The sequence below is a fragment of the Crinia signifera genome, chromosome 1, assembly GCF_055691185.1.
Source record: "Crinia signifera chromosome 1, ASM5569118v1, whole genome shotgun sequence".
Lineage (NCBI taxonomy): Eukaryota > Metazoa > Chordata > Amphibia > Anura > Myobatrachidae > Crinia > Crinia signifera.
In genome coordinates, this window is record NC_139217.1 from 58,438,122 (window position 1) to 58,459,929 (window position 21,808).

Here is a 21,808-nt window from a genome sequence, read left to right on the forward strand (position 1 = left end):
CTGCTAGGAAAAACTGGATATGTGTTTAAATGTTGAGTGACATCTTCACAATAAATGATTATATTGTTTCACAAGAAATAAATGGTGAGCATGAACTTGGAGGTGCTAGTGCCATAGGAGTTAAGAACAAAATATTTACATTAAGATTAAGATAATTCCTAAATATACATTGGAGGACAGCAGAGTCTACTTGGGAGAATGTATTAAAATAAATAAAACTATTTTATCTTTACAAGTGAGATTTATGGAGTGGGAATTAGTAAAAGATCATGTGTCTGTAAAGCAGGGAGAATATGACAGAAACATTTTTTTGTGCAGATTTATACTCAGCAAATAAAACAGAGATAAGGAGATAGACATGTTGCATGATAAGGACAAGCATACTAGTTCATATATGATGGCATTTATATTGTCCTACAGCTGGTACCATGTGTAATATGGGATTATTCAAGAACACTATTGCCTTATATACAGGACTACAGACAGAATTAGTAACCACCAGTGCTATTTTTCAGCAGGAACCAGCAGGAACTCAGTTCCTGAACCTCTAATTAAAAATGATGTCATCAGGAACTGGGTTCCTGAACCTGCTCTGGGTCAAAATGTACTTTCCATAAGATAAGTTTTATTTTAAAGTCACCTGTGAGTTCCTTTGTTTCTAAATACAATATATAAATCTTTCTTTCTCTCCCTCTTTCTTTCCTATCGTTATATTTTTATTTAATTGATCCACCCCCAGACCTGGAGTTCCTGAACCTATTTTTCCAGAAAAATAGTACTGGTAACCACCATACACTACGGACAGCATTAGTGACTCTTATACCCATAGTTGCCTACCCTCCTGCTTTTAGTGTGAGTCTCCCGCGTTTTGAATCTTTTTCCCGGTCCCCCGGAAAGCCCCGCCATCCTCCCGGTTTTTCTGCCTTCTTGCTGAAAAATTGGACTGCGCATGTGCAAGTCCCAAAGTGCCGGGGGGCGGGTGCTAGTTACCAGCGCAACGTCATTACATACCTGGCGTCATGGCAATGCTGTCCTGTGTGACGGTCACCGCGGAGACTGGCAGCATGAAGTGGAGAGTGTGAGCGGCAACGGTAGGAGCGGTGAGTGGCAGCCACTGCAGGGCTCTGTTAGACTGGCAGCACGGAGAGCGGAAGCGACAGCATTAGTGGCTGGAGCAGCAGCAGTGAGTACTGCTTGCAATCTCATTTGGTTAGTCCCACCCACGGCTCCGCCTCCTTTTGTGCAATAGCCGCTGGCCCCGCCCCCTACTTGCTGCAGCTGGCAACCCCGCTTAAACCACAAACAGCATAAGTGACTACCTTATACTACAGACAGCATTAGTAAACACCATACACTGTAGTACAGACAGCATTAGTTACCACTATATACTACTCACAGCATTAGTAAACACCATATACTACAGACAGCATCAGTGACTGTCTTATTCTACAGACAGCATTAGTAACCACCATATACTGTACTACAGACAGTTAGTATTAGTAACCACCATATACTACAGACAGCATTAGTAACCACCATATACTACAGACAGCATAAGTAACCACCATATACTACAGACAGCATAAGTAACCACCATATACTACAGACAGCATTAGTAACCACCATATACTACAGACAGCATTAGTAACCACCATATACTACAGACAGCATTAGTAACCACCATATACTACAGACAGCATTAGTAACCACCAATATATACTACAGACAGTATTAGTACTAACCACCATATACTACAGACAGCATTAGTAACCACCATATACTACAGGCAGCATTAATAACCACTATATACTACAGACAGCATTAGTAACAACCATATACTACAGACAGCATCAGTGACTGCCTTATTCTACAGACAGCATTAGTAACCACCATATACTACAGACAGCATTAGTAACCACCATATACTACAGGCAGCATTAGTAACCACCATATACTACAGACAGCATTAGTAACCACCATATACTACAGACAGCATTAGTAACCACCATATACTACAGACACCATTAGTAACCACCATATACTACAGACAGCATTAGTAACCACCATATACTACAGACAGCATAAGTAACAACCATATACTACAGACAGCATCAGTGACTGCCTTATTCTACAGACAGCATTAGTAACCACCATATACTACAGACAGCATTAGTAACCACCATATACTACAGACAGCATAAGTAACAACCATATACTACAGACAGCATCAGTGACTGCCTTATTCTACAGACAGCATTAGTAACCACCATATACTACAGACAGCATCAGTGACTGCCTTATTCTACAGACAGCATTAGTAACCACCATATACTACAGACAGTATTAGTACTAATCACCATATACTACAGACAGCATTGGTAACCACCATATACTACAGACAGCATTAGTAACCACCATATACTACAGACAGCATCAGTGACTGCCTTATTCTACAGACAGCATTAGTAACCACCATATACTACAAACAGCATTAGTAACTACCATATACTACAGACAGCATAAGTAACCACCATATACTACAGACAGCATTAGTAACCACCAATATATACTACAGACAGTATTAGTACTAACCACCATATACTACAGACAGCATTAGTAACCACCATATACTACAGGCAGCATTAATAACCACTATATACTACAGACAGCATTAGTAACAACCATATACTACAGACAGCATCAGTGACTGCCTTATTCTACAGACAGCATTAGTAACCACCATATACTACAGACAGCATTAGTAACCACCATATACTACAGGCAGCATTAGTAACCACCATATACTACAGACAGCATTAGTAACCACCATATACTACAGACAGCATTAGTAACCACCATATACTACAGACACCATTAGTAACCACCATATACTACAGACAGCATTAGTAACCACCATATACTACAGACAGCATAAGTAACAACCATATACTACAGACAGCATCAGTGACTGCCTTATTCTACAGACAGCATTAGTAACCACCATATACTACAGACAGCATTAGTAACCACCATATACTACAGACAGCATAAGTAACAACCATATACTACAGACAGCATCAGTGACTGCCTTATTCTACAGACAGCATTAGTAACCACCATATACTACAGACAGCATCAGTGACTGCCTTATTCTACAGACAGCATTAGTAACCACCATATACTACAGACAGTATTAGTACTAACCACCATATACTACAGACAGCATTGGTAACCACCATATACTACAGACAGCATTAGTAACCACCATATACTACAGACAGCATCAGTGACTGCCTTATTCTACAGACAGCATTAGTAACCACCATATACTACAAACAGCATTAGTAACTACCATATACTACAGACAGCATTAGTAACCACCATATACTACAGACAGCATTAGTAAACACCATATACTACAGACAGTATTAGTAACCAGCATATACTACAGACAGCATTGGTAACAACCATATACTACAGACAGTATTAGTAACCACCATATACTACGGACAGCATTAGTAACCACTATATACTACGGACAGCATTAGTAACCACCATATACTACAGACAGTATTAGTAACCACCATATACTACAGACAGCATTAGTAACCACCATATACTACAGACAGTATTAGTAACCACCATATACTACAGACAGTATTAGTAACCACCATATACTACAGACAGCATTAGTAACCACCATATACTACAGACAGCATTGGTAACAACCATATACTACGGACAGCATTAGTAACCACCATATACTACGGACAGCATTAGTAACCACCATATACTACAGACAGTATAAGTAACCACCATATACTACAGACAGTATTAGTAACCACCATATACTACAGACAGTTTTAGTACTAACCACCATATACTACAGACAGCATAAGTAACCACCATATACCACAGACAGTATTAGTAACCAGCATATACTACAGACAGCATTGGTAACAACCATATACTACAGACAGTATTAGTAACCACCATATACTACGGACAGCATTAGTAACCACTATATACTACGGACAGCATTAGTAACCACCATATACTACGGACAGCATTAGTAACCACCATATACTACAGACAGCATTAGTAACCACCATTTACTACAGACAGCATTAGTAACCACCATATACTACAGACAGCATTAGTAACCACCATATACTACGGACAGCATTAGTAACCACCATATACTACAGACAGCATTAGTAACCACCATATACTACAGACAGTATTAGTAACCACCATATACTACAGATAGTATTAGTAACCACCATATACTACAGACAGCATTAGTAACCACCATATACTACAGACAGCATTGGTAACAACCATATACTACAGACAGTATTAGTACCCACCATATACTATGGACAGCATCAGTAACCACCATATACTACAGACAGTATTATTAACCACCATATACTACAGACAGTATTAGTAACCAAACCACCATATACTACAGACAGCATTAGTAACCACCATATACTACAGACAGTATTAGTAACCACCATATACTACAGACAGCATTGGTAACCACCAAACATCGCTAAGCAGACTCTCCCCGTGTGTATGGGGCTTAACTCCAGTAAGCACCACTGGTAACACAGAGGTATTGCAGGCTGGATTGATAATAAGGACAGCATCCTACTAACAAGGGTGCATCTGGACCCTCAGTGACCACTAGCCAGAGGCCGACTAAGACCTCATGGCAAGATATCGGTTTGGGACCTGCCTCCGTCCAATAGCATTATATTTATGCTGATTGCCAGCAGCATTGATAGAGAACCCTCATAGAGAACCCTGCCGAAAAATTGGGTCCCCCCCCCTGGCCCCCCCAGAAAGGAGGACATCCCTCCCGGATTCTGAGAGACCCCCCGCTCCGCCCCCTGAGGAGCAGGCAGTGCTAAAATGTCATAATTGCTTCATTTTATCCCCGCAAAATGGCCAGGATATCTTTATCGGGCCTCTTGGGACTTCCCGGGCCCTATCCATGGGCCTAGGTTGCCTTGTGGAAAATCCGCCTCTGCCACCGGCTCATTGAAACATCTGGCTATGCATAGGTGCTGATTCTGTGGGTGCTCAAGGGCCCGAGCACCCACAGGAATTAATGAGCACCCACGTGACCGTAACTCGAGAGTCCCAATGCCGGGCCACTGTAGAGCCTTTCAACAGGCTTGAGCACCCACCAGCAAAAACTTAAATCGGCACCTCTGTGGCTATGTCCTCCACAATAACAAATATGTCTGACAATGATTCCAATGATTTTAGTGACATTATAAGGTACTGAAGCAATTTGGAGTTTAAAAAACAATGCATTTATGATACATGAGCTGAATATCACAGAAATTGGCTTAGACTTAGGTTGACTGCATAACTGGCCACATGATCCAGTGAGAATTGAGCATACAGTGGGAGAAATTTACTAAGATGGCAGTTCCACTTCAGATGGAATGTTGCTATGGGAATCCAATCAGAATCTACTTATTTATTTAACACCTTCTAGAAAATAATAGATAGTATATGATTGGTTGTCCATAGCAATTCCCATCTTAGTAAATTCCCCCCCATAGTTACCAACATGCCTGGCCCTAGGAGCTAATAGTGGCATCATTGTCAGTGGTTCCTGCTGCCGGCATAGTCGTTTCAGCAAGTTGCCCGTACACATAGGCAGATATATCCCGATATGCGGTATCTGCAAGATATACTGTATTAGCAATGGATGATATGATTTGTCTGTGAGCAACGTCTTTCACAGGCTTATTGGCTGTATGCCTGATCTGATGATCCAGATGATATATCGTTTGTTGTCAGTGCGAGCGATATATCAGAAAATGTTTACCCAATTTCTGTAAAGAATGGATTGATAGTAAGGTGACAATCCTCTTGCAGCGCATATTGGACCTTATTCTGGATATCCCTGCACACACGCAAATGGATGTTTAGCATAAACATCCATTCGCAGCCTTGCGTGCGGGGACAACATTATTCGATGGTCGCCGACCATCGAATGATTTTGGAAGCGCTCGCAGATCTAAGACACCTATCTTCGGTGTCTTAGATCTGCAGGCTTCCTGTATGGGAATAGGGCGGGCAGCTGACATCGCCAAATTACCATGGCAATGCCCAGCGTTTTCATGGGAACGGCCATGAAACGCTGGGCGTTCCCATGGGTTCAGCCCCTCTCCGCCGCCCCATGCTCCCCACCTGCACTGCTAGATGCAAACGGGAAGGCGAATAATCAACTTGCCATGCCCACTCGCACCAAGCGGCTGCACATGCACATACAAACCATCGATCCCCTGTGCGAACAGACTAGAATAAGGTCCATTGCCCATACTATTGTGCTTTCATCTGAGCCTGTTGCTGCTTGTCTTGTTATATATGACTGTTACCACAATGCTCAAGTACAGACAATCCCACACCGGTAGTTACAACAGACAGCGGCGTCTCAGCAGGCTGCCTCGTGGATAAGCTCACTGCCTGGGGCTGGGATGATTCCCACATTAGCATTTTTTTTATGCGCTACTAAATGACTTGTTTTCATCATGTCACAATTCTAGCACCTACTCAAGTTCCTGACATGAAGTCAATTATGGCTCAGTTTAATTTGATGTCTGGGGTGACAGACTCCATTCTAAATCAGTTATTGTCACAGTGGATGATTTAACCTTTCACATATTTTGACAAATGACTCCTACCAATTATTGCTTAATTGACAATGCAGATACGGATGTGACTTTTCTCAGAGCAGCATCATCATCATCCTGTCTATTTATGACAGCATATATGCATTGTTTTTGTATTGATAAAATCCAGTAGGTGTACAGCAAAAATACTTTGGTGGCCTATTTCATATTATAGGCTGCACTGTGAGCACCATTACTTAACACTGGTACTGTAAATGCTGATTGGCTGCAGTGCGCAACACATGACGTAACACTGGGAAACACTGATTGGCTGCACTATGTGCACTATAATAAATCCTTTTCATTTGGTAGATGTTATTACACTAAATACGCAGCGCTATAGCATGAAAGCTTTGGCATTACCATTACATTAATGTGGATAAACAGAACAATGGCTGGTTATATGACATACATAATAAATCTTATTTAGTACTGAAGTACAAAGATACAACTGTACAACAACATGTAGACACCATACCCTCCAACATGGCCCATTCCATTAGGTACAAAATGCTCTGTTTCTGGACTTCCCTGTGGCAGTTGCAGAGGTGGAGCTGCAGCACAGTCCAATATTCAAAAAAAACATCACTGTCCTGGACTCATTGACAGTTGATGTGACCCCCTCTTTGAATTTTGGTCTGTGCTGGAGTTCAACCTCTGTAACTGCCACTGGCAGGGAAGTCCAGGAACAGAGCATTTTGTACCTAATGGAATGGGTCATGTTGGAGGGTATGAGACACCCCGTGCGTTCTAGTGCAAGTTAGGTAATAAATGGAAATATCTGTGTTGGGTTGTTACACAGATAGGGGCTTATTCTTAGAATGACACAGGCATCCATGTGTGCAACTTTTGCCAGTCATTAACTCAATCCTACATTACCAGGGAAGTCCAGGAACTGAGCATTTTCTCCCTCATAGAGAGGGTCAGGTAGGCAAGTAAGGATACAGCACATCACTACAATAGTTGTGGACTCCTTCCAAGAAAAGTATTCCTCCACCAATGAAATTGCGGTAGTTTAACCCATGCCATGCGGGACTACGTTTAATCTTTAAATAACTATTATCAGTATTGAATTGGTTGCTTATACGGAGGCCATTATACTGTAGGAACGGATTAAATAGAAATACATTTCCCAGAACATAATGTTTATAATATGTGGTGACTTGATTCTAATACATTTTTATCTATGTCATTTTCCCTATTGGTTTATGCAGTCAGTGCTACTTTTTCACTTATGAACAAGGCTGAAGAAGCTACTAGATGAGCTGGCACTGCATGTAAATAAGCTCTGCAGGTAACGTGGCTGAAGTATGATTTGCACACAAACACCAGTGCACAAACACAAGCACGACCATACTTACCTACTGTTAAAAAGAGAAGCCCGGAGTGGAGACTGGCAGCAGCACTTCGGGGGGAGGGGGGGGGGGCTGCTGCAGATATCATCAAGCCTCACCCCCAGTACTGCAAATCCTGCAATTAGCAGGTCTTGGGATGCAATTTGCATCTTTAGCCCCGCCCCTTCACTGGAAAGCCATGAATTGCATCAATTTAACACTGCATACTGGAAAGATGCTGGGGGGTCCAGAGGTATCCGGGAGGGTGGCCCACCTTTCCGGCTGGGGGGGGGGGGGGTGTTGATGGGTGACCCAATTTTCGTGAGCATCCTGGCCATTCTGGGAGGGTAGGCAACCCTGGCCAAGACAAGGAGTATCAAAAGTTTGGAGAAACCCGAAGGTCAGGCCAGATAATCAATCCGGATTAAGCAGACACCCAGCGACAGCTACACCCTAATGTGATGCAAATGCCCCCTTATAAAAAGTCCCTTATAGATACTGATCACAGACAGCTGGTAAATGGTGATCCAAGAACAGAGGCGTTTTTAGAGAGGAAGAAGCCTGTGCACAGCCTCTCCGATACCTGCTGCGATCCCTCCTGCAGCACTGCCGGCCGCCTCCCCCATAGGTTTCTATGGGGGATGCAAAGCTGCCCGATGTATCAACATAGGGCAGCAGCGCATTGCATCCCCAGGCTACTGCCATTCTGAGATGGCGATAGCCCATTGTAGTCTATTAGCTACACACGGGGGACCAGCACTAACCGTGCATGCGCAGACCCCCCGGAGCACGGCTCAGCACATCACAGGGGCAGGCTCCTTTCGGATGATACATCCCGCTGTTAGGATCGCAGTTTACCATGCGATCCTAGGTGGTAATAGTACGCCCAGATCGCACTGTAAATGCGTTCATTGATAAATGGGCCCCTTAGCCAGGCAAAAAAGGAAACCTTAGGGGAGTATTCTGAGGAACTTATTATAATGCCATTATCCAGAATCAGTCTGTGGGCGGACAAGTAGGTATGACATATTTGTGACATCTGTTCTCTCACAAGGAGATATTTAGCTGGAGTTGTGTGGTTGGGGTTATTCAGACCTGATTGCACGGCTGCAAATTTGCAGCACGCAAACTTGTCGGCTGTGCATGTCTATGGTTTGTACTACGCAAGCTTGAGGCCATCCTCCGATAAAATCTTGCTTTTTTCAATCGCTGGCCGTACGAAAGTTGATGGACAGTCCTTACCTGATCGCAGGGCTCAGCAAATTAGCAGCATGGTGATCATGTCTGAATAATAACCCCCAACATGTGACACATAACACAGCCAAAAGATTATGTTCTAATAGAATGTAAATCATCTTTCTGGAAATGCTAAGTGCATTAGTCATGCTATACAAATAACCTCAGTTCTCTAATAACTTTGTTACAGTAAGTGAGATTTGCGGCATTGCTTCTTTGGGGAAGGGAGAAAGAAAACCGAGGGATGATTAAGCGGTGACATAAACTACCGAAGGAATCTGAGCTGTCTGCACATTAGGTTTGTGTGATGACAGGGTGTGATGACAAGATCAGGATAGCCAATTAGGGATCAGGGGAGGAGTTCCTTGAGCTAGGAATAGGCAGGAAGTCAGGTGATCTGCCTCTCTGGTCGGATTTTCCTCACCCTCCCTCCCTAACTTTCTAACTTTTTGGTGGCAGCAAAGAACGGTCCTTGTTTAAAAATGTCGCTAGCCCATGCCCCTTGGACAGGGGGTGGGCTGCACCATCTGCACGGGTGGGTCGCGAGGGGAGAGTTGGACACCAACGATGTATGAATGGTGTGTTGTGACCTTACCCCTCTCTCTCTTTTCTATGACCGTTCTTTAGGGCCGCCACCCCTTTTATAGTTATAGCTGTCAACTAATAAATTTGACATCATATATTTGAAACGCCAACACTCATGTCTGTCTCGTTATTTTAGTGTTAAGTTAGTTTAAGGTTTTAGATAAGTTTATTAAAGTGTGGGGCATAACGATTTCCGATGGTAAGTTTATGAGATATCATATATATCAAGCAAAAGTGTTCTTCAAGATTGAATAACAAACTATAGTTATTACCTGTCTTCATTTTAATATATTAGGACAATAATATCCATAATATCACTGATTGATGCAGAGTCATATCAGGTGACATTATACCAGTGATCTAGCAATCTGGACATTTGAGTTGAGTTAAACAAAATCATTAGTCCCATTTCTTACCTGTCCAAATATCTCTGGCAGACCCAACACTTGACCGGTGAAGACTCCCACACAAATCAGTATTGCAGTGATCTGACCCAGCGACCCACGGATTCTCTTCGGTGAAATCTCATTAAGATACATCGGGAGAGTGCTGAGCGCTATTCCTGGAACAAGATTAAATATATACATTTTTAAATTTCTCTTCTACAGTGTAAATCGTTCTAACAACAAAATGTGTCATATACTGTATGGTAATATATATATTTACAATGTGTAAGCAAATTAGGGGTATACAACAACAACAACAACAAGAGAGGCTCCAGCTGTCATTTCAATTCATATTGAAAGTAGAGATGTGCGGCGGCCACTTTTTCGGGTTTTGGTTTTGGTTTTGGATCTCCCTTCGTGTTTTGGATCTGGATTGGTTTTGGCAAAACCACCCTTGTGGGTTTTGGTTTTGGTTTTGGATCTGGATTTTTATGAAAAAATGCTAAAAATGGCTAAAATAACAGAATTTGGGCCTGTTTTTGCCCCTAAAGTATTATTAACCTCAATAACATTAGTTTCCACTTATTTCTAGTCAATTTTGATCACTTAACAGCTTACAAAATTGTTTTTATTTACTGTAGTTGGGCCAAAAGGGTATACCGAGGTAGCTGGATGACTAAGCTAAGCGACAGCAGTCGGCATCACATACATGTGAACCTTACACTTCCAACCTGGCAGAGTGGCACTGCAGGGGCAGACAGGGTGGCAGTTTAATAAACTATCCCAAAAAAAGAGAAATGCTCCAAAGAGCAAATACAAAGAGGTATCGGCCTTGTCATGACTGGTGGTAGCAGCTTCAGCACTTCTATCAGGTTGCTGATCTCCCACTATTTCCTCCTCCATCATCCTCCAAAAATGTGTTTTTATTTTATTTATTACTTTTATTTATTTTTCTTACTTTACACAGACTGTCACACTGGACACGGTCCCTTGGACACTGGACACTGCCCCTGGACACAGCCCCTGGACACTGCCCCTGGACACTGGACACAGCCCGTCACCCTGGACACAGCCTCTGGATACAGCTCTTGTACACTGGACACAGCCCGTCACCCTGGACACAGCCCCTGGACAATGGACACAGCCTCTGGACACAGCTCTTGTACACTGGACACAGCCATCACACTGGACACAGCCCCTGGACAATGGACACAGCAGTCACACTGGACACAGCCTCTGGACACAGCTCCTGTACACTGGACATAGCCTTCACACTGGACACAGCCCGTCACCCTGGACACAGCCCCTGGACAATGGACACAGCCCGTTACCCTGGACACAGCCCCTGGACAATGGACATAGCCCGTTACCCTGGACACAGCCCCTGGACACGGCCCCTGGACAAGGGACACAGCCTCTGGACACCACCCGGGACACAGCTCCTGTACACTGGACACAGCCGTCACACTGGACACTGCCCCTGGACACAGGGCACAGCTCCTGTATACTGGACACAACCCCTGTACACTGGACACAACCCCTGGACACAGCCCCTGTACACTGGACACAGCCCCTGTCACACTGGACACTGGATATATGTAGTCACACTGGTCAATGGATATATGTCACACTGGACACTGGATATATGTCGTCACACTGGACACAGGATATATGTCGTCACACTGGACACAGGATACTGTATATGTCGTCACTCTGGACACAGGATATATGTCGTCACACTGGACACAGGATATATGTCGTCACACTGGACACTGGATATATGTCACGCTGGACACAGGATATATGCCGGCACACATTACATGTCACACTGGACACAGGATATATGTTGTGACTTGTGACACTGGACACTGGATATATTGTCGTCACACTGGACACTGGAAAGATGTCGTCACACTGGACACAGGATATATGTCGTCACACTGGACACAGGATATGTCGTCAGTCGTCACACAGGACAGGACACAGGATATATGTCGTGAGTGACTCGTGACACTGGACAATGGATAAGAAATAGGCCGTCACACTGGACACAGCCCCTTGTATTACTGCAGCCCCTGTACACAGTGTACTACTCAGCAGCACTGCAGCCCCTGCGTGTGAGCACTGCAGCACTGAGTTAGTTAAATCACAAAAAACACAGGGTTCAGGGCTAAATAAATCACAACACAGGGCTTAGGGCTAAATAAATCATAACAGGGCACGGGCCACAGGACAGCCCCTGGACAGTGGACACTGCAGCCCCTGCGTGTGAGCACTGCAGCACCTAGTTAGTTAAATCACACTGTAGGGCTCAGGCCTATAAACAGTCACTGACTCTCAAGTCTACAACACAGGGCAGTGAGGGCAGGTCACGGAGCACAGCACGGAGCACAGCACAGGGCAGTGAGGGCAGGTCACGGAGCACAGCACGGAGCACATGGCACGGAGCACAGCACAGGGCAGTGAGGGCACAGGTCAGGTCACGGAGCACATGGCACAGAGCACAGCACGGAGCACACGGAGCTTCCCAACCACCCTCTTCCCTCTCCAAGATTGGAGTGAAGATCGCGGGGCGCGCGTGCGTCTTTTATAAGATCCCGCGAGAATCCGACAGCGCGATGATGACGTTCGGCCTCGTTATTGGTCCGGAATTCAGGCGGGAACTCCCGAGCCGGCTCGGATCTGGCCCGGATCCCCGATATTCGGATCTGTCGGATCTCGGGAATCCGGACCCGCTCATCTCTAATTGAAAGATATATGTCCTCAAGTACTTTTACTAAAGCTTCTAAAAATGGAAAGGGGTGATGTTGTCCATAGCAACCAATGAGAATCTGAGTATCAATTTTTTATTGCATCCTAGAAAATGATAGAATCAAAATGGTGAGGAAAACAGGAGGCATGGCTTGAGGAAGCAGCATTCCAGCAAAGCCATGCCTCCTTCATACAAGGCCACGTCCTCTTCCCGTCTCTGGTGCGGCACCGACGTGCAGGAGTTCCAACTTCAGATGCCAAAATGTGCGGCGGTATGTATTTACTATATGTTGATTTTTCATTTACTAACAGAAGTATTTTTATATTTAATTTTAAATGTTAATAAAATGTGTGATCTACCTCTGAAATCCCAACATCAATATCAAGTATCATTTTATAATCGGTCTGAAAACGATCAAAATCTACAAAAACTGCTTCTTTTTTTTACAAAAGCGGATTATAGAGTAGACTACCAGAGACCTGTGCATGCTCAGAGTCTACTGTGCAGGTACTTGGGTCAAATGCATGATCAGGGTACTATATAATTATATATCCTCCCTTATGGACCCGTGACCCGTCACATATGCCATTTTCCAGCCCCATTCCGATAATATTCAGATAATTTTGAAAAGGTTATGGAGTTTGCTTGCGAAAATCAACATAGCTTCAGATGTCACTGGTTTTCAGAGCCCCACTCATTGAAATACGAAGGAGGTTCCTTCCACACAGTGCCACCTTTGACTGTGTGCAGTAGTGTTAGGCAGGGTCACCGAGAGGGGGGGTCTGGGGGTACTTGAGTCCCGGGCCCCAGGCAGAAATGGGGCACGAGACCGAGTGCCAGCGCCCATGCAGGGCTGGACTGACTGTTACGCCGCTGGGGTTTAGATGTCACTGTGTCAACCATCAGAGGAACCTGCTGCAGGTAGGATCTGAAGAACGACCATACTCCTGGGTGCGGGCCACCATCGGAAGAAACACTGATGACCCGCTCACGATGTGCATCATCAGCGGGTCATCCTGGTGTGTACCCCACATAACTCTACTATAATACTGAGTGGCCTGTTTATCAAGAAGTTTTAGCTTTCTAAACCTCATTGCGTATGATTGGTGCTCCATCCAATCAGTTTGGAATTGATTGGCTGGAGCACCAGTTATCATGTAACGAGTTTTAAGTAGCTAAAAATCATTGAGAAACGGGCCCCTGAATGGCTTTGTGATGAATTTGTGAAGTCAGCGAGATGTGTTTTCAGATCATCTTGTGCTTTTAAAAATAAAAAAAGACCAAAAATGCTTTTCGAAAACCGTCTATTATTATATTGTGCAAAAATGATACATGTGTTTAGTTATCCACCATAAAATGGATTGAAAAGAAAATACCTCCATCAAGTCCCATTATAAAGCGACCAATTATGACCATTTCAGGAATTCCTGCGAGATTTGCTAACGACATCAATAAGGACGCTACAATTGCAAACAGATTGTTCAGGAGTAATGTTCTTTTTCTGCAATACATATAAACAGAACAATGATGAGAACATAATACCTAGCTCGATAGTCTCGAACACCTATTTATTAAAAAGTCCATATGATTACAGTCTCAGAGGCATAGCTGCAGATTCTCAGCGAGATAACTCGTCCCTTCCAAAGACATTATATTCAGCTAGAGTTTTTGGCTGAGATTATTTTATTCCCTGCTGAAAATGTCATCTTTATATAAACGCAATGGTCCAGAAGTATCAAGCTTCGAAAGTGATAACATGGAGAGTGATAAACAACCAGCCAATCAGCTCCTAACTGCCATGTCACAGGCTGGGTTTGAAAAATGAAAGGTAGGAGCTGATTGGCCGGTTGTTTATCATTCTCCATTTGATCACTTTTTGAAGCTTAGTGCATCCGGCCCAATATTACATATACAGATGGAACAGCACTCAATGGAGCTGTTCCTGGCCATATAATCGCCATTCACCGCCCCACACCAGCTGATGGAAGGTGGCGTCCCCGCCGCCGGTCCCCTGCACTTCCTCACAGCTCCCCGCAGCCCCTACCAACTGCCTACACTCCCTGCCCATCTCCCTGAAGCGGAGAAGGGCAGGGAAGCCGCACCACCACCACCTTGATGACGGGGACGCGTTCCCATGTGAGACTCTCGCGTGTCCCCTTCAAATGGAGCTCCTGTCCGCCGGCCTGAGCCAGCTCAGGATATCTGGCTATCCTGCAGGTTGGCGGACAGTCGCTCCATCTGTATAAGGAGAATTACATTTTCTAAAATGAATGATCACATTCTGAAAGAAACCCATAATGTACAGATAAAATACACAAACGCCTTTAACAAATAACTTGATTTTAACTTACGTACATGAACAATTCTTTTTCCCCAAATTCAGATTTTATGTCTAGTAAATAAATCAGAGGGCTATGGGACCTTGATGAAATTTGGGCATTTTAAGCAATCCTTTTGAACACAGATTCCTTAATTAATAGGAACAATAAAAGTTCCAATTTGATCAGCTTTGGGGCTGTGGAGCACATCCTGCCTCATAGCATAATGCGCTACAAGGCTACATCATCAGTGAGCGCACACAGTGCAAGCACCACAAGGGGGGAGAAGGAAGGGGGGGGGGCAGCGAGGTGGGTAATCAATGGGTGTTCTCATGTAAACAAAGATCAATTAGGATATTTTAAAACAAATGCAGCTCATGTGTTCAATGCAGCTCTCTAGAAGCAATTTGGAAGCATAACTTGTGCATCTGGTATAGGGCCCCTGATTCTGTGTATGCCCATTTGGCTGCCAACTCTGAATTAGCCACTATGGGGGGCAGGGCATAAAGTGGTCATGTAGAGGTGGGGGAACGCATTTCTTTATGCCACCTAATTACACCCCATCCCCTCCCCCCATTAGGCAGAGACAGGGCCAGTGGTAGGGATTTTGCCACCCGCCTGCAAACTAGAATGCTTTCCTGTAAGAATTACTGTGCAGGGCCAATGTGGAGGGTAAAATGTTCCACCTCACCATTAGAGGTGGTTCCACCCCGTTCCCCCTCACTTTTACCCCTGATTGGGGGCATTAAAACACTGCAGTCGTATATTCAATGCTGCTGTTTCCGACAGCATTGAAGGCAGTTTCCAACAAAACAAGTCGTATCTGTTTTGTCGGAAACGGGCGCGGATTGCCAAATTCATGGCAGTTTTTCCAACAATCTGCAGCCGTTTTTCGCAGATTTGTGGACAGTTGATGCATTGAATACTGACTGTCGAGTTCCTGCCACAAGGAATGAAAAACAGCCCGAAATCAGACTGTTGCATATGATATGATTTGATATGATTGAATGTAGAAAAGATGTTGCATGCTGTAGTGTGTATATATGTGTTATTAAGTGATTCATCAGTGTGACCACCCCATCCTACACTGTAATATATATGCTTTGTATGCTTTCTACCATACATTTTTGCTCACTTATGAACTGCCTAATCATTAATTAAATATACTATTGGTACTTGTGTATTTTGACGGCGCCCACGAAATCGGCCGAAAATCGGCCGAAAATCGCATGGAAAAATCGGATGCGATTTTGCGGCCGATTTTTGGCCGATTTCCGGACGATTTCCGGACGATTTGCATGCTGTTCCATCATTGCACACCCCCGATTTCCATCGTAGTGCATCGCATGCAATATAGTGGCATGTGATGCATGCCATGCGATGCATGTGAAGCGATTTGATTTGTAATTGTACAATCACCCTGATGGGTGCTTACAATGTTAAATGCACCGCCATTGTTAATGCCACCCCCACTATCAACGCCAACCCAAAGCGTGGCGAGCGTAGCGAGCCCACTAGGGGCGGCGGTACGCGTCCTCCGACCTTTTCATACCCCCACTATCCACGTCGGCGTGGAGTTGATATTAGATAGTGTGGCGAGCGCAGCGAGCCACCGAGCCCGAAGCGTGGCGAGCGCAGCGCGCCCCGCGAGGGGACGCGGAATACATGTAAAGTAGTCCGCGTCCCCTCGCAGGGCACGCTACGCTCGCCACGCTTCGGGCTCGGTGGCTCGCTGCGCTCACCACACTATCTAAAATCAACTCCACGCCGACGTGGATAGTGGGGGTATGAAAAGGTCGGAGGAAGCATACCGCCGCCCCTCACGGGCTCGCTGCGCTCGCCACGCTTTGGGTTGGCATTGATAGTGGGGGTGGCATTAACAATGGGGGTGCATTTAACATTGCGAATAACATCGCATCGCATGCCACTTGCTGGCATGCGTTGCTATGCGATATTCAATTGTACAATCAGGGGCATTTTTCCGAAAATCACATCGCATAGTACCTGGGGGTGTGCAAGGATGGAATAACATGCAAATCAGCAGGAAATGGCCGAAAATCGGCAAAAAATCGGACGCAAATCGGACGCAAATCGGACGCAAAATCGCATCGCAGATCAAATCGGCCCAAAATCGGCAGAAAATCGGCCGCAAATTTACATGAAATCGGGCGCCGTTGTAATACACAAGTACCATACTATTTCTTGATTTGGAGTTAATGAACAAAAAATGGACACCTTCAATAACCATGTCATTTCTCAGCCATGCTGTGTATGTCTCATATCTGGCCTGCACTGGATTCATTTACAAGTCAGCGTGTTCTCTACTTAACATATGGGCTCTGCTGGCTGATACTGGCACTGAGAAGCTGCTCTTACTGCAGTTTACTTGTTGCGTATGCAGAGGCGTAGGGAGGGCGGAGCCACCGGAGCTCATGCTCCGGGCGCTGATTGATGGAATGGCGCCGCCGGCCCGCCCCCCCTCCGCAAATGATCCATGGAAGTGTATACACTAACGTAACGGCGGCAGCGTGTGCCGACGCCTGCCTCCTGCCCTGCTGCTGCTGCTGCTCGGTCCGGCTTCCGGGCAGCGCAGCAGCACTCCAGAGTCACCAGCAGTGGGGTAATTAAGCTGCCAGTGCCTCAGCCCCTGCGGTGGCCTGGGGAAGGCAGTGCCAGCATGTATTGAGGGGAGCACAAGCCGTCCGACACTTGTCTGTGGCTGTGCAGGGAAGTACCTCCCTAAATCTATTCCTCTAACCTGGTTGCTGGTGCGCCCGGCTCTCACTTCTGCCGCCGGTGGAGTCCCGAGTTCCCCCTTGCCCGGCGCCTATGTGAGGTGCTCCCAGCTCCAAGTCCTGCAGCCACCGGAGTCCCGCTGCCGGCACTGCAGTCCCACTGTCTCTGCTGTCGTCTCCCTGCGAGACGCCCATGTGGTGTGCGCCCAGCTCCCAGTCCTGATGCCGCTGGAGTCCCCCTGCCCGGCGCCTATGTGGTGTGTGTCCGGCTCCAAGTCCTGCTGCCGGCACTGCAGTCCCGCTGTCTCCGCTGTCGTCTCCCTACCAGACGCCCCCAAGGGGTGCGCTCGGCTCACAGTCCCGCCGCTGCTGGAGTCCAGCATTACTGTTCCAGGGTCCAGCATCATTATCTGCAAACCCTCTTATCCTCCCTGTTATTGCTGCTAGGCCACACTCAGGAGGCCAGAGAGCAGTATAATCAGTTCTGGCTGCTCCCCTAGACATTGTACTCCTTCATCCCTGCTCCTGGTTCCACACATAGTGTGCCATTGAGTCCTTACCCTCCCCTCATGCACGCAGAGCCATCATATTTGGTGAGTAATCTGTGATTCCTCTGTGTATATATATATATATATATATATATATATATATATATATGTGTAAGCTGCATTACAGCATGTGGCGTATAGTCTAGGGTGCATTACAATGTGTGGTGTACAGTGTAAGGGGCATTATGTGTGTGGTTTATAGTGTAGAGGGCATTATGGTGTGTGGCATATAGAGAAAGGGGCATTATGAGGGGGGAGGGGGCTCCAGAAACTTTTCTGGCTGGGGGTAGTAAAATTTATAGTTACGCCACTGGTCACCAGCCTTGAGGAGAAGGATTTCTGCTGCCGCCCTGTTATCTACAGTATATATTGGTTCAAGGTGGATTTTTTTTTTTTTTTAACTTTTACAGCTAATTAATAATGTTCGTAAACATAGTAATAAACGAGGTTTGGGGGATTCGTGGGGCAAGGGGGAGGGGAGGGGTTAGATTCCATTACAGTGTCTTATAAAGTGCAGCAGATTCCGTTACATTGTCTTATATAGCGCAGCAGATTCCGTTACAGTGTCTTATATAGCGCAGCAGATTCCGTTAGTGTCTTATATAGTGCAGCAGATTCCGTTACAGCGTCTTATATAGCGCAGCAGATTCCGTTACAGTGTCTTATATAGCACAGCAGATTCCGTTACAGTGTCTTATATAGCGCAGCAGATTCCGTTACAGCATCTTATATAGCGCAGCAGATTCCGTTACAGTGTATTATATAGCGCAGCAGATTCCGTTACAGCGTCTTATATAGCGCAGCAGATCCCGTTACAGTGTATTATATAGCGCAGCAGATCCCATTACAGGGTCTTATATATTTCAAATGTAACATGCCAACACATGTTAGCCACGCCCCCAATTCATTACCGGGAGGAGGGGCGCAAAATATGCCCTTGCTCCGGGCACCATGGCACCTAGCTACACCGCTGTGCGTATGGGATCTTTCTTATCCATAACAAACCAATTTTTTTTCATAATGAAAATTGGTAAACTGGGAACCCTAAATTAAGGCATGTGTGTTTTACCAAACGATCCATTATTACGGTGGAGGTGTAATTGCAATACGTGTCCTGTTGGGGCAGGAGACACAACTAAGTCTATATGTCACAGGAAGAGGAGAGGGCTGGAGAGATGGAAGCTGTTTTTTAGATTAGATTAGATTAGATTCATTTATTGTTATTGCCCCTATTAGGACAACAAAATTCAGTTTTTACATCCAATCGTAATCCAGCACATAGACAATACATAATACATACACAGTTATACAATTCATACGTAAAAAATATAAGATAGCATACCATACACTAAGACAATACTCCCTAAAATCCATCCTCCTAAAAACCCAGCAAGTCAAGCCCATCTAACCAACCTAGCTGCTATTCAGTGCTAAAATAGCTGAAGGGAAGAAACTATTCCTTAATCTAGCGGTCCTATTCCTGAAACATCTAAAGCGTTTGCCAGACGGCAACATCGTAAATAAGCCCTGCGCAGGGTGTGTAGGATCCCTAACGATTTTATTTGCTCGACGCAAACATCGCTTCCTCTGGATTGCTTCCACCGATGGTAGCGTGGTCCCCACAATCCATTCTGCCATTTTAACAACCCGCTGCAACTTCTTGCGCTCCTGCACTGTGTGTCAGCGCAGGCGGTTTTTGTGTTCCCGGCTGTGACCGTGGTGGACCAGTGGAGGGCGCTGGATAGTTGAACGCAGGAGGTTTGATATGAGACATACACGGGGGGATCAGGGTACTGCGAACCAGAGTGTTGGCGGAGACCAGGAACAGGGGCGCGGAGTCTAACCTGCCAGCGGTATTCACCAGGGAGCCCCGCAAGGAGCTTTGGACTTAGCTGCGTCTGACAGGCAGGTCGCGGCCCCCTGCCCTGGCCCTCTGGACGCAGGCTGGCGTGATGACACTTGAACGTGGAGAGTCCCACGAGAGAGGTGCAATCGGGGAATTACTGGGAGGTGTCGACTTGTGATGTCGACCGTGGTGTCAACAGATGAGGGAAGGCCCCAGGGTACTTGCTGGAAGTATAGGACGAGATGATAAAGTCACTATGAGCACAGCAGGGAGTAGACAACCCCGGAGTCGACAGAGTCTGTCGGCAGTTTTCAGGACAAGGTGGAAAAGTCACTGATGGGCTGAAAAGCCAAATGATGTTTGTAGCGGAACACCGGCTACTCAACTGCAGGGATGGAATCGCAGGAGTCTTCTGGAGATGGAGAGAACCAGGTAAGTATCGCAGGTGCAGGTGTACGCTGGAGATTGAGACACAGGAGAACCTGGAGATCTCGGAGCCTTGGAAACTTCTCTGACACAGGAGATTCTGGGAACAGGTAAGCAATTGTTCAAGGCAAGGAATGAAGGCCCAGGGCCTGAGTTATATCCCCCTTGCCTTTCTGTGATTGGCTGCCAGCCGCAGCACTAATCAACACTGGGGAAAGACAGACACACCTGATTACTGCACAGGTGTGTGTGGGTTCAGGGATCAGGCTGCAGAACTCAGGGAAGTTCACTGGAGACTTAATCAGTGGGAATGCAGGGCAGCTGCAACAGCAGCAGCTAGGAGCAAACAGGCATAGAAACCTCAGAAACTGACTGAACCAAGTCAGGTTCATGACAGTACCCCCTCCTTTAGGGGTGGACTCCGAACACCCCAATGAACTTGGTAGGAGAGCTAAGAACTCTCAACTGAGTTTTCCACAGATTTTCTCAGTCTCCATCTTCGGAACAAGTGGACCATCCATCATCGATGGAAACTGAATTTATCGGAGTATCATCTTGGAGAAAAACATGGTCGTGAAGGATAGGACCTCCCTGGAAAGGAATTTCATGCTGTATACACTCTGGACAGGATGCCACACATTCTTTGATGTCTTCTCTAATCTGTGGACATCTATCGGAGCGTTGCAGAATCTCGAGGGTGTTTTGGGCACCGGGATGACCGGAGAACGAAGATTTATGAGCCCCTGACAACAGTCTTGAACGGAATTCAGGGGGCACAAATGTCTTTATACTCTGAGGGTCAGGACGGTACAAGATTTTATCATAGGGCTTGTTTTGTCTGAGCTGACACATAACCTCTTTTACTGGAGGACGATGGGTTTCGATGTCTCTGGGATCAATACAAGGTCGGAGACCACCTTTTTTCTTCGCAGAACAAACCCCAA

General features: G+C 45.6%; 1 protein-coding gene across 1 annotated transcript in view; it reads right to left on the reverse strand.

The window, feature by feature from the left end:
* Nucleotides 1-21,808, reverse strand: part of SLC2A9 (solute carrier family 2 member 9) — a 278,105-nt gene that overhangs the window by 184,589 nt on the left and 71,708 nt on the right. Inside the window, exons 6-7 of the mRNA XM_083157786.1 lie at nucleotides 14,368-14,492; nucleotides 10,270-10,415 (exon numbers count right to left, since the gene is read on the reverse strand). Of these exons, the coding sequence (XP_083013912.1) occupies nucleotides 10,270-10,415; nucleotides 14,368-14,492 (271 nt within the window). The remainder of the gene's footprint in view (nucleotides 1-10,269; nucleotides 10,416-14,367; nucleotides 14,493-21,808) is intronic.